The sequence below is a fragment of the Gopherus evgoodei genome, chromosome 1 (assembly GCF_007399415.2).
Source record: "Gopherus evgoodei ecotype Sinaloan lineage chromosome 1, rGopEvg1_v1.p, whole genome shotgun sequence".
NCBI classification, from domain to species: Eukaryota; Metazoa; Chordata; order Testudines; family Testudinidae; genus Gopherus; species Gopherus evgoodei.
This window is the reverse complement of record NC_044322.1, coordinates 316096290-316109024: the sequence shown is the minus strand read 5'-3', so window position 1 is coordinate 316109024 and position 12735 is coordinate 316096290. Positions and strand designations below refer to the sequence as shown.

The 12735-nt window shown below is 40.3% G+C and overlaps 1 protein-coding gene across 1 annotated transcript in view; it reads right to left on the bottom strand.

Moving 5' to 3' along the window:
• Positions 1 to 880: 880 nt before the first annotated feature.
• The window catches only part of ZNF277 (zinc finger protein 277), an 87239-nt gene continuing 75384 nt past the window's right edge, over positions 881 to 12735 (bottom strand). The window contains exons 8-12 of the mRNA XM_030549019.1: positions 5895 to 5962; positions 4435 to 4531; positions 3874 to 3916; positions 3107 to 3281; positions 881 to 1241 (exon numbers count right to left, since the gene is read on the bottom strand). Coding sequence (XP_030404879.1) covers positions 1058 to 1241; positions 3107 to 3281; positions 3874 to 3916; positions 4435 to 4531; positions 5895 to 5962 — 567 coding nt within the window. The 3' untranslated portion in view covers positions 881 to 1057. The remainder of the gene's footprint in view (positions 1242 to 3106; positions 3282 to 3873; positions 3917 to 4434; positions 4532 to 5894; positions 5963 to 12735) is intronic.

The window sequence follows — 12735 nt, the reverse complement described above, 5'->3', positions numbered from 1 at the left end:
TTTTAAATGAAGCTTCTTAAACATTTTAAAAACATTTTTTACTTTACATACAATAGTTTAGTTATATATATTAGACTTATAGAAAGAGACCTTCTAAAAACGTTAAAATGTATTACTGGCACGCGGAACCTTAAATTAGAGTGAATAAATGAAGACTCGGCACAGTACTTCTGAAAGGTTGCCAACCTCTGGTTTCGTGCATATTATACCCACACTGCCTCAGGTATAGACGACGTGTGAGTCTGTTACAGCCCTCAGCTACAGAACTTTAGTTCACGCTGAAGAGACTCATGTTTTTAATTCTTGAAATCCCCGATAACATCCAAGATGGTCCTCATTACAAATACAAATCAAGGCCCTGATCTTGCAAGCACCTCCACATATGCTTGTGCAGATGCTCGTGCTCATGCAGAGCCCTACTGAAGTTGCTGGGACTCCACACAGACAAATGAGTTGGCAGTTTTCAGGATAGGAACCCAAGATTGTAAAGTAAAAACCTTGAGATGTACTACCGATGAAATTAGATATTAAAGGTGAAAAATGATCTCTATCTAAAGTTAAATATTGGCATTTGTTTTAAAGAATAGTTTTGTGATTAGGATTCTAATTGAAGTCAGTTTTTTTTCCCCATATGACTTCTCGCAAAATATATAACATAGCAAAGCTTCATTCATTCTTCGTATGGTGGTCTGGGTGCTCTCATCTCTAGTACCAGATGCTCATCAAATGCCAGCCATCATGTATTGCTATATTGTAGATGGTCAGATAAAATAAAACTGTGCAAATAAACAATATGCTACTGAGAATTAAACGGAGAAAAAACACAGCATGAGTTTAAAAACAAAGCAGCAACAATCAAGAAAAAATACAAGTTTATATATGTTTTTTATTGCCTATTTTCTTTATTTGGTACTCTAATTCATTTACAATCAGTGTGTTTATAGGAATCATGGGCTAAATCACACTCGCATATAGGTGAGATCAGATTTTTCCTGTTAGTCTTGCAGGTAGAATGCCTGAAGAATAGTAAATCTCTCTCTCAATGTTTAGGCTTCCATTAATCGGAGTTCTCTTCACGCAGAAGTTGGTTTAAAACACTGCTTTGTCTCAGAGCCTCTAGGTCGGAAAGATCTTCACTAATGACAGGGACATCTTCGCTTTGATCCTTGGCTGTCAGTTCATCTTCACTGTCTGACAGTGTACATAGGAGTGTATCATTTTCATAGGTAGGAAAATAATACCTGAAAGCGACAACATTTAAGAATAAAATATTACTAGAGGGTCACACATTGCATTGCGCATGTAGGCTGTGAGTGCTAGAAGTTAACTGTATCTATCCAACTTAAGTGCAAATGGAAGCCTGACTGGGAGGAGACTGGCCATCCAGGTGGTGGAGGGGGAGATGTGGAGAAGGAAATGGTGGGGGAGGGGGGAAGGTTTTAGTGGGGGCCCAGGGAAGACTGGCTGGAGTGGGAGTGGGAAGGGTCAGCCTGGAGTGGGACAGTGAGGGATGTAGCTAGGTGCACAGCAATGAAGTGTGCAACCTTTCAGTAAACTGCTGCCTGTGATGTGTAGAGAGCAGTAGAGGGCTGCAGAGAGATTTATCTGCCCACAGCACCAAATGGATACACTGTGAGCCTGACTTTAATGGAAATCAAGCTTTTTTGGATTTCAATCAATAAGGTTCTGCCCATTGAGCTGAAGTTTTGAAATTGATCAGATGCAGCATTCCAAAGTTATCATGCTGCATACAGACAAATAGAGAAGTGCCATCAAGTATAGTGTAGTGTCACATTTAAATCAGGCAAGAAGTCTGACTCACTGGACCACAAATGGTCAGTCATAGCATATTATGCTGTGTATACCAAACAGCTAGACACTTGTTCACAATTGCTGCAAGTTTTTTACAGATCCCATGGGACAACGCCAGTGCCTCACTATAGAAATTTCTGCCAGATTTGCTATCCCTACCCTAAAGGATTCTGCAAGGAAAGATTACTTTTTAGTTGTTTTCATTATGTATTTTCTTGTGCTCTGGTTTTAAAGGGCGGTTATACTCTTATCACAGCACAGTTGGATTCCTGAGAGTAAAACCTCAATTTTTTTCCTTCCCTTGACACTTTTTATTGGAAAAAAGCCAACCAAACAAAAAAAAAAAGCTATATATATATATATATATGTTGCTCAGCACTCCATTGCCTGGTAGAAGGCACAGGCTGGGGTTACTGTTGCAGCTGTCTGAGCAAGAGGAAAGGAAGCAGGTAAGAAAACAGCATCCTAGTGGAAGCTAAGCTGTTGTGTCAACTGTACCCCTTCACAACCAGCGTCAGTATGATGACGCACAGGAGATGGGAACTACCTTTATAATGCTACATCTACACTAAAAAGTTAGGCTGATCCAGCTACATCACCCCAGGGTTTGAAAAACCCACACCTCTGAGTAACATAGTTAAGCTGACCTAACCCCTGGTGTAGAGGGTGCTAAATTGACAGAAGAATTCTTCCATCAACCCAGCTTAACTATAGTGAAGGGAGAACCCTCCCATTGCTGGAGTGAATATCTGCACTGAAGTGCTACAGCATTTTAAGTATAGATACAGCCATATAGTTCTAACGTAAGAGTCCAGAATTCTATGGCTCGCAGTAGAGCCCCTGAAGATGTTTTGGACAATTAAGCTGTTTTTAAGCAGACTTCTAGGGGGCATGAATCTGCTGGCTTTCTGAGATGGGAGTTATAAAGCATAAAGCGGAACAGAGTATTTGAAAAGTCAGGTTGCTAGTATATCTTATAAGAGCTACATAAAGACTAGGGGAAGTAAGTGTTTAGCCAGTTCGTTCTTCTTGTGTAGCATATTGTCCAAAACCACGGCAACACAGTGTTGAGGCATCTGGGACAGCAGTCTGTGCCAAAGCCCCTCTAATTTCACACAGTGTAGGCCTGAGACAGCTTGCAATTGTGCTCATACCATCACTTGGGCCTGCAAAGAGCTAGGTAGTTCTGGGTACCATAGTATTGCCACAGAATGGAGCTTTCAGACCATACTCCTGTGGGGCAGTATCAAATAGGAACATAAATGCTTGAGGAAAAACACAAGTTAGCACATACTGTGGTTGATCCCACGTAGACTTGGTTGGCAGGAATGTAATGTGTTTGGTAATTTCCATGTGACTTATTAATTCAGTCTTACACTGAAACATCTCCTTGCAGTTGTAACATCGACACTGGTGGATTTCCCTTCTGATGAAGTTCACTAACTTCACTTGCTGATAAAACTTCAAACCTGGCAAATGGCAGAAAACAACAACTTAAGAGATACAAAATACAAAGAAGCACTTGTAATGCAAAGGAATTTTACTGAAGGTATACACAGGCACAGCAAAAGTTTATTCCTGTATGCTTTCTTGTTGGTAAAGCAGAATTGGTCAGTAATACAGCTTAAAAATTAAGGACACTTTGTTTCCCTTCACCGCATGGCATAAAGCCCTATGGCTTTGGGCACAGGGTGCACTCTGCTTCCTGTTACGTAAAGTGGAAGGATCCGCAACAGCATTTTTGAAATGATGATTGAAATGGTCTTGTGGAAGAGTCTTAGACCCTTCGATTGGGGATCTGCAGAAGTTATTCCATGAAAGAACCCCAAATTTCAAGAGAAAATATAAAATACCCTGGCACAGCTATTTCATGGAAAGTATTAGCAGCAGTTCCAAAAAATAGAATAGACTGGGCTTTGTCAGCTGGCAAAGCAGCATTTCCATAAAGGAAAAGTTAAAATCTGAAAAAATTAAAGTGATGCAGTTATTTTCCAGTATTCTGATGCTGTGGTTTTCCCAGACTAATGACAGATGCTGACAATAACAGCATCTCTTACTCACCATGCTCTGTCTTTATTTTAAGAAGGTCAAATCCATGTGCTTCCTGGAAAAAAAACATAGCTTATTATTATTACCACTACTTCTGGTATTCCAAGTTGAAAGCAGATCAATTTTTATGTAGTCAGGCTAACACAGATAGATAGATTTGGGTTTGCCAGAAATTTTTGTATGTGTTAGTTTAATTACCATTCTCTGTTTAGCATCTAAGTTTCAATTTTGTAGCACGTTTAACTGTAATAAATGCTAAGTCAGCAAATCATTGTAGTTAACAAAATGTTATTGCTGCCTCTATCATCTTACCATGTAAACTTGCCAGAGATGGTGATTCACATTCTCATTGTAAATCTTGGCTCCAATGAGTTTTCCATAAAGTAGACATTGGAGATGCAATGACTGTGTTCTGCACTAAAAAGGCCATTCTATGATTGCATTTTGCATAATTCTGAATGCATGTTGTATTCATAATGCAACAGAAGACCTGATCTCAACAGCACTGCCACAATCCTCCTGTTCACTTCAAACTGATAAATCAAATGTGATTTAAACATATTTGTGCTTTACCTTCATGTGGAGACATAATTTTTCGGTAGTGTCTGCTTGCTTTTCACAAAACAGGCAAACTGCACAGACAGGATGCTCTTCCCAGTCAGACCAGTCTCTATGATGAAGGAGACAAGGTGTTTGTTTAATTGAAAAGGGCATGAAGAGACTTTTTTTTGAAAGATAGCTGATGTGAAAGTGTGAGCCAAATTTTCATCTCACTGAACTAATGTAAGTACAGAGTAAGTCATTTCCCTTCAGTTGAGTTACCATAGTTTGGATTTATTATAAATTCTATTATTATAGCGCCTAGAAGCCCTAGTTATGGACCAGCATGCCAATATGCTACTAAATTGGTAGAATTTAGCCCCTTGACTAAAAAGTACAAAGGTAAAGTTTATCAGGTGGTCAGATTTGGCTTTTAGTTACAGTATTGTAGATTCAGAGTAACTCTACTGACTTCAATATGGCTACTCTGAGTGCAAAATACAGCCAAAAATGAATATACAATCTTGCTGGAATTCAGCTCTCAGAACCTGTTTGGGCCACTACTCTAGTGAACTTCCCTGAAGAGAAGTACTAGAGCTCCTTCTTAGGCTACTGGGGCTCTGAACTGCTGCACAATTAACTCCATTTACAGTTAGGGCCCTGATAGTGCAGTGAATAGCAGTGCAGGCAAATTCTGTAATGCTTTAGTAAATTGAATCTGGTAAGCCACAGAAAATTGCTTTTTAACTGTATATTTTCATAAAGTCTTTCACACCCTACTGTGCCTTGCTAATCTTTTCATATACTAACAAAAGACACAAATGACAGGCAGCTGGAGTCTTCTCAATTTTATGTACCTATCAAACATTATTACTCCACAGAACAGATTCTTGTTTCTGTTACATTTAGTGCAAGTGCACACGCATTTTATTTAAGCAATAAGTTACATCCAGACCTGTAGTGATAACTCTGAAATACTACTACTTAGCACTTATACAGAGCTTTCACAGTACTTTACCTATGCTGATTCATCAAGATTCACAACACCTATGTGGGGTAGAAAAGTATTATTATACCCATGTTTTACATGCAGGTAAACTGAAGCTCAAATCACAGGCAAAACCAGGAACAACCATCAGTAGTCTTGAAGCCCAGCCCTGTGCTTTAACCACTAGAAAATGCTTCCTACCTATTAATGATTTCCTTATTCACTTAAGTAGGGTTGAGCATTTGCCCAGCTCCAATAAATGAAAAGCAATTCAGCCATTTCTGAGTATTAAGAAAAAGAGGGGGATGACCCTCCTTTGAACAGTTTTGCAGTCAAAACAGCGTGGGGTTGAAAGACTAAATGTGGCTCGCAAGTGCCTTTGATTAAATGTTCTGATGAAAACTGAGCTTGATTTGACTATGTTGTGAGTCTTTTCAAATTGTATACTGAGCACAAACTCCCCATTAAACTCTTAACTTCCATGAAATGGCTATATAACTCTTACTCTTCCACGTTATCTAGCAGTTCTCGGTCATCTTCTGATTGAACTTCCTCCCAGGACTTTCCAAATTCCTGGAAATGCAAGATAAAGGAAAAGTAACTTCAACACAGGTGCCACATGTTAAGAAACAACTGAATAAATGTAAAACTTCTTATGTCACAGTCAACATCTTAGTTTGGATTTACTCTTATATGTTTGTGGATTTAAATTAAAGTAATGTTGTTACATGCATAATTCTTTTAAACATAACTTTATTCACCTTATTCATAACAAAAAATGAGTGAGAGGTCCTCAATTTAAAGGAAAGTTATGTTTGCCTAGAGATTTACATTTACACACAACAGGTCAAAGCTGACCTTCCATGCATACACACGGTTTCCAATTCCACCAACTTACTAGAAGCCCTTTTGGATCTCTGAAGAGAGGAGTACATCACAACAGACAATTTCCAGTACCAGAGTTGGTTGAAGATTTTAATTTTTTTACAAAATCCTGCCCCTCCTCAATGCTGTGAATATTATGAAAAGAACTCTATTTTCTGATATATTGCTTACACAGGAACAAATCAACATCATGACTGTAAGTGAGATGTGCTGCAAAATGCACTAACACAATGGTACTCAATCTTTAACCACTGGAGGACCACTTCATCATCTGATGGGTGTCAGAATGCAATCATGGCAAAAGTGTCACAAGAACATAAGAATGGCCATACTGGGTCAGACCAAAGGTCCATCTTGCCTAGTATCCTGTCTTCCAACAGTGGCCAATGCCAGGTGCTTCAGAGGGAATGAACAGAACAGGTAATCATCAAGTGATCCCTCTCCTGTCACCCATTTCCAGCTTCTAGCAAACAGTCATGACTCCACACATCAAGTATTGATGCAACATTGTCACCCCTTCTGGTTTCTTCCTGCATAAAGAAAGGGGTGGGAGCCCTATTCTCTCTCCCCACCTACTAGCTATAGGTGGTTGAGAAGCTCCCACATATATGTGCCCACTTGCTCAGTACACTGCCCGACACTTGCATTAAACATCTGGCAGCTTGAGGACCACGACTTTAATCAGTACTGCACTCATATGGCCTAGCAATAGGAACAGGGAACAGTGTCATGATCAGACATATGGTCCCCTCCAGAGCGGCTATGCTAGGAGCGCTTTGCAGGTGTAGATGCTCCTAGTGTGGATGCAGCTTATACTGAGAAAACTGTGCCGGTAAAGCTTATTCCCCACACTCCTGAGGCCATATCTATAGGGATTGACGTTGCTGCAACCAATGCAGCGGAGGTCAATTTAGCGGGTCTAGTGAAGACCCGCTAAATCAACTGCAGATCGCTCTCCCGTTGACTCTGGTACTCCACCGGAAGGAGAAGAGTAAAGTAAGTCGACAGGAGAGTGTCTCCCGTCAATCCAGCGCAGTATAGACACTGCGGTAAGTCAAACTAAGCTACATCGCCTCCAGCTACGTTATTCATGTGGCTGGAGTAGCGTAACTTAAGTTGTTTCACCCTGATAGTGTAGACCAGGCCTGAGTGAAATAAGCAGCTATACCAGCAAAAGTACAGTTTTGCTGGTGTAACTCAGTCTAGGGACTTCTGCTCACACAGCTGTGTTGGTCAGGGATCACACCTCTTCACATCCCTGAATAACCTAGGGATGCCAGCAAACAGCTGTAATGTAGACCTGGCTGTTGAGTATTGGAGAGGGGCAGTGGGATCCAAGGGTTAGGGCACAGGGCTGGGACCTTGGTTCTATTCTCAGCTCTGCTTTGGACTAGATGTGTGACCTTGACCAAGTCACTTCACTCCCATTCTCTTCCTCCCTTTTGTGTTGTCTATTTGGATCTTAAACTCTTCTGCAAAAAGACTGCCTGTCACTTAGTTTGCACAGTGCCTAGCACAATGGGGCTCCAATTTTAGTCGAGACCACTAGGTGCTACTGAAATATAAACAATAATTATAGAGCCAGTCCTTGGCTGAAGACCACTGTTCTATATCCCAACAGTCATCCTTTAACTTTCTCTCTCTAGTGCTTCTTTCCCTGAAAGTCTTGCCATCTTCAAAAGTAAACCAGAACCAACAACTTAAGTACCATAGTTGTTTTGTACTCATACTTTTTACACTTGTGGTTTATACACATATCATATTTAATTATATTGGCCCTAACTTTTTGAACATCTCAGATACATATGGGAAACTTTTAAACAGGGAGCCTAAATATTTGAACAAGTCCTGTTCCCTCTATTAAAATACTCAGTCACTCTAATAAAGATATTCATTATTAAGTATACCCTGGTAACAAATGCTATTATCATCAATATGGTTTTATTTATAAAATAAAATAAAAAAATAATAAAAATATTCATCATTTAACAGTTTAATGAGAATTTCCAAAGCTGTTACAATCTATCAGGTAAATGGAGCACACACAAACATCTCTGATAGCCCTTAACGTAATGCCATTACCACTTACAGAATGAAGATTCAGTAATTAATTCAGAGATGTTCCGCTCTAGTGTGTGTAAACTTTCCAAGTTACAGTGGAGACTCATTAATGTCACCATTCTTCTAAGATAATGTGCAGCTGTTAACACCTCTCCCCACACGTTGTCACAGCTGCACACCACCATTTCCTATGGAAACTGCGGCTGCCAACACTACAGTCTGTAATGACAGTATAGCAGCTCACGATTGCAAAATTAACAGATGTTTTCACAATTTTTCTTCCCCACTACCTTGAAATCTATGGGCACAAGAGCATCTTCAAAAGAAACGGGGGGGGGGGGAAATCAAGCTTTACCTTTTGGTTAAATATGAACTGCAAAAAGGGGAAGGGGAAAAATAATTGGGCACAAGCTTTTGTTTCTTTGCGATGTTTACACAGAAGGCAAAGTACATAAGAGGGGCTTTTTTTTTTTTTTTTGGTTGGTTGGTTGGTTGATGGCTAGCTTTTTTACATAAAAAATTCAGGTCTGATCTTCCCTGGTGAGTGGTGAAGTAGTGAAGCTACAATATCATAAGAACCAAGAGACTCTGGGGAAGGGACTTTTAGACAGATTGTTAAAAATTCTTTTTTTTTTTTTTTGGCTTGTGTGCCCATCTAAATTCTAGTGTCTACTGAGCATCTAGCACAAAGGCTGTCTTAAAAAAAATTCAACATCCCTGCCTCTTCATCTAAGATGTAAGAATTCTATAAATATCTCCTGAGACCTCAATACACCATTTTTTTTTTTGCGCAAAGCCAGGGGGAAAGCTAAACTTAACATTATTAATAGTTCAAAAAGTAGAAAATACATGTTTTAAAACAGCGGGCCTTTTTTTTATACCACAAAGACGAGCCACCCTTCCCAGCCCCCAAAACCAAAACTAAACAAACAAAAATCCAAACAAGAATAGTTTTTGAAACTTCCTTTACATGTGACCTTTAAGGCTCTGTGTAAAATGAGTTCCGGAGACAAAAGTGGCTGCATATTTTAATATTCCTTCTTCCCAAGATATAGCATGAATCCATAAAGATGGATTTTCCTGCCATTGCCTTTCACTTTCAGACTTCCACAGATGTGGGACTGAGTGCCTAGTGGAGGGAGCATGCACTATCATGAGGAGAAGGGGCCGAAGCACTGGCTTGGAGGGCTTACAGAAGCTGTCACCTGGCATCCAGGGCTTCTGAAACCACACTAGTGGAACTCTGCATGGCAGGCACCTTTCCTAGATGCGCAGCTCCTAAGAAATATGGAAATAAAGCCCTTTAGTCCCTTCGTCATCTGCATGCTAAGCTCTGCGTGCCCCCCTTTTCCCATACCAGATTTTCCCATTCTGCTCCCCACATCAGAGGTTGTGTGTGTCCCCTTCCCCCATTCCAGGGTCCCCTACTATCCCCCTCATGGCAGGGATTCTATGTGCACTCCTATTCCCCTGACCCCCCATACTGGGGTCCCCCAACTTCTCCCCACCTAGCCTTCTGTATACTCTCACGTTCGTTCCATCATCCATTCCATGGTTCTGTATTCTGCCCCCATGGCAGGGGCTTTGTGTGAGCCCTCATTACCCTCTCTCTCCCCATTTTTTCCCAATGATAGGGGCTGTCTGACCCTCATACTCCCCATGTTAGAGGCCTTGTGTGCCCCCTTTTCTCCCTTTCCCTGTATCAGGGTCCCCCAACCTCCTGCCTGTCCAGGGTCTGTGTGACCCCACCACTTCCTCCCCAATGCCATGGGCTGTGCGCATACAACATACCCACCCCAGACCCACCATAATTTTTCTCTCCTTTTGGGAGATAAGTCATTCACCGTGTCAACATGTTAAATTCTATTGGAAGAAGAGACAAGAGATGAGATAGGAGGAGTGTTAGGAAGGAAGGGGTAAATGGATGCTATCAACCAGTTGTGGCTGGCAGAGGTTTCATCCTACTTCCCCCCTTCTGGTCTTCCGATTTCCCCTCAAATCAATCAGGTCTGGTCACTGATGCCTAGAACATTCCCTGAAATTTTGGATTTGACTGGATGTGGTATTCAAAAGTTATCACATTACAGACAGAGAAATGCCATCAAGTTGAGCACAAGACCTTCCCAAGCTCAGCCAGCAAGTAGTAAGAAAACAAAACATACAGGGTAACTATTATTTGCAGTTTGGCCACAAGAAAAAAAGATTTGTTTACTCTTTTAAAAAATATATAAAAAATAACTTTAAAAAATAAAATGACTGAGAGAAACATGGACACATTTCAGCAAGTTTTTACAATTTGAAAATAAACCCATTCATTATAGTGCCATTGCTGTACTCTATGATAGCGCCCCTGAATGGGACTAGTGTAAAGCCCTGCAGCAGGATTGGGATCCCGTGGGTCCCACAGGACCAGTTACCATAACAGTGGGAGCGGATGGGAGTGGTAATAAAAAATAGTCTCATGCAGGGATCTACTCTGTGGCCTATTATCTGCCAATTTAAAATGAAATGTGTAATTGATTAGGGATGTGCATGCTCAGTATTTCAAGTCCTCCTGGCCACACTCCAATGGATAGACAAAGGGGAAGGATCTGCCAGACTGGCTGTGACCCAGCCCCTAAAGACAGTGCCCTCAACCCCTTTCAGGGCGGAGGAGGAAGCAGCAAGACTGCCTACTGCCATTCTATGGTCCTGAATTATGGGTTTTGGGCCAGGCTCTGTAAGAACAGACACCATCCAACTGTCAGTGTTTTCCCCCTCCCCACTGGACCCGAACATTATTATGGAAAGGGCAGAGTGAGCAATGGGGACAGAAGTAAGGGGAATTGGAGTGGAAAAGCTTCTGGGGAAAATCCTTTTTAAAAAAAAAAGGACTATACACTGTGATGTGATGTTTCCAGGTTGTCTGATCACTTGTTAGTCTTGTCTGTTTATACTGTAAGCTCTTTGGAGCAGGAGCCCTATCTAATGTGCTCATATAAAGCCTACAGAGTCGCTGATCCTAAAGGGGGCCTCTGGGATTTTGAAACATAACTAAATGACTCAGAAGCCCTTGATTTTCAATGGGATTTGTGAGCCTGAGTCTCCTATCTTTTGAAAATCCCACCCTAATGCAACGGGAATATTAAATATATCATAAATAATCTTTTGATTGTTGCTTAGGGCTGAAATTACATACATAATGGGATTTTAAGAAAAACATCTATCCTTACATAACTAAAGAGCACGTGTACTACTGTATAGTAACCTACAAAGCAAAACTCAGAGTATGTGATTAATTATCGAGGCAGCACAACAAAAGCAACTTTTAAGTGATGTCAGACATCTAAGGATTCTTGGTAAATCAGAAGATGACTTATTGACACATGACTCTACATTTACATAATTCCCAGCAATGTCAAGTAGGCTACTTAAGGCAGAGAAGGCTGAACACACAGAAGAAGCCAGCCATAAAATGCAATGTCTCAGTTCAGAAAGGAGATCTTCACAATTAATTACGCTATAAATGCTAATGAAGCCAAAAAGCATAATTCGGAAAAACAAAGGATATGTTCCTGCTCCAACTGAAGTCAATGGGAGTTTTGCCACTGACTTCAATGGGAGCAGGAATAGGCTGGAAGTTTGTGAGGCAATTCAATAAAAGGTCTCAATACATGTGAACAAAAAGAGCTATTTAAAATACCTCAAAAAACAAAAACAAAAATCTCCAGCCCTGGCCTGACTATAACTATAAAGACTATTTAACACAGTGCTCTGTGAGGGTTTATATATAAAGCAAAATTATAAGAGCAGAGACACAGATACAAGTCTGTTTTAAAAAGAAATACCTTTAATTACAACATATAAATAGATTTCTGTGCAAATAGGTTAAGATCCAGCTACCATTTCCAGAGGTTTATTGTGTGTATTTAAAAAGGGCTGTAGATTAAAACGAGATTATAATGGTGTTCACTACTAAAGATCCATGTTTACAAAACTAAGCTTCGCAGAACTGACATTTGGAAAGATAAGGTAATTGCTGTTTCATTCTGAAAACTCTCTAGTTTGTCTATTAAACAGAACAAAAAAAAACCCATCCCAAAAACCAAGTCACATTTAACCAGAAGCCACACATTTTTATATCAAGCAATGCTCTGTAATGAATGACAGACATGTAACAGCCACATTCTGCTAGCTATTGAAAGCTGTGACTCTCCTGGACATTTCAAATACAGGAAAAGGAAAGAGCTTTCATCAGGAATGAGAAACCAGAAAAGCTTAATATGGCTTGTCTTAAACAGTTAAACATCTCTACAAACAAACAATGCAAAAAGTTGAGGAACAGCAATGTGTTATGTCATTATGGAAAACAGGCCCTGGGCAGCTTTAGCTTCTGGTGCTGAACCTGCAATCAACTCAAA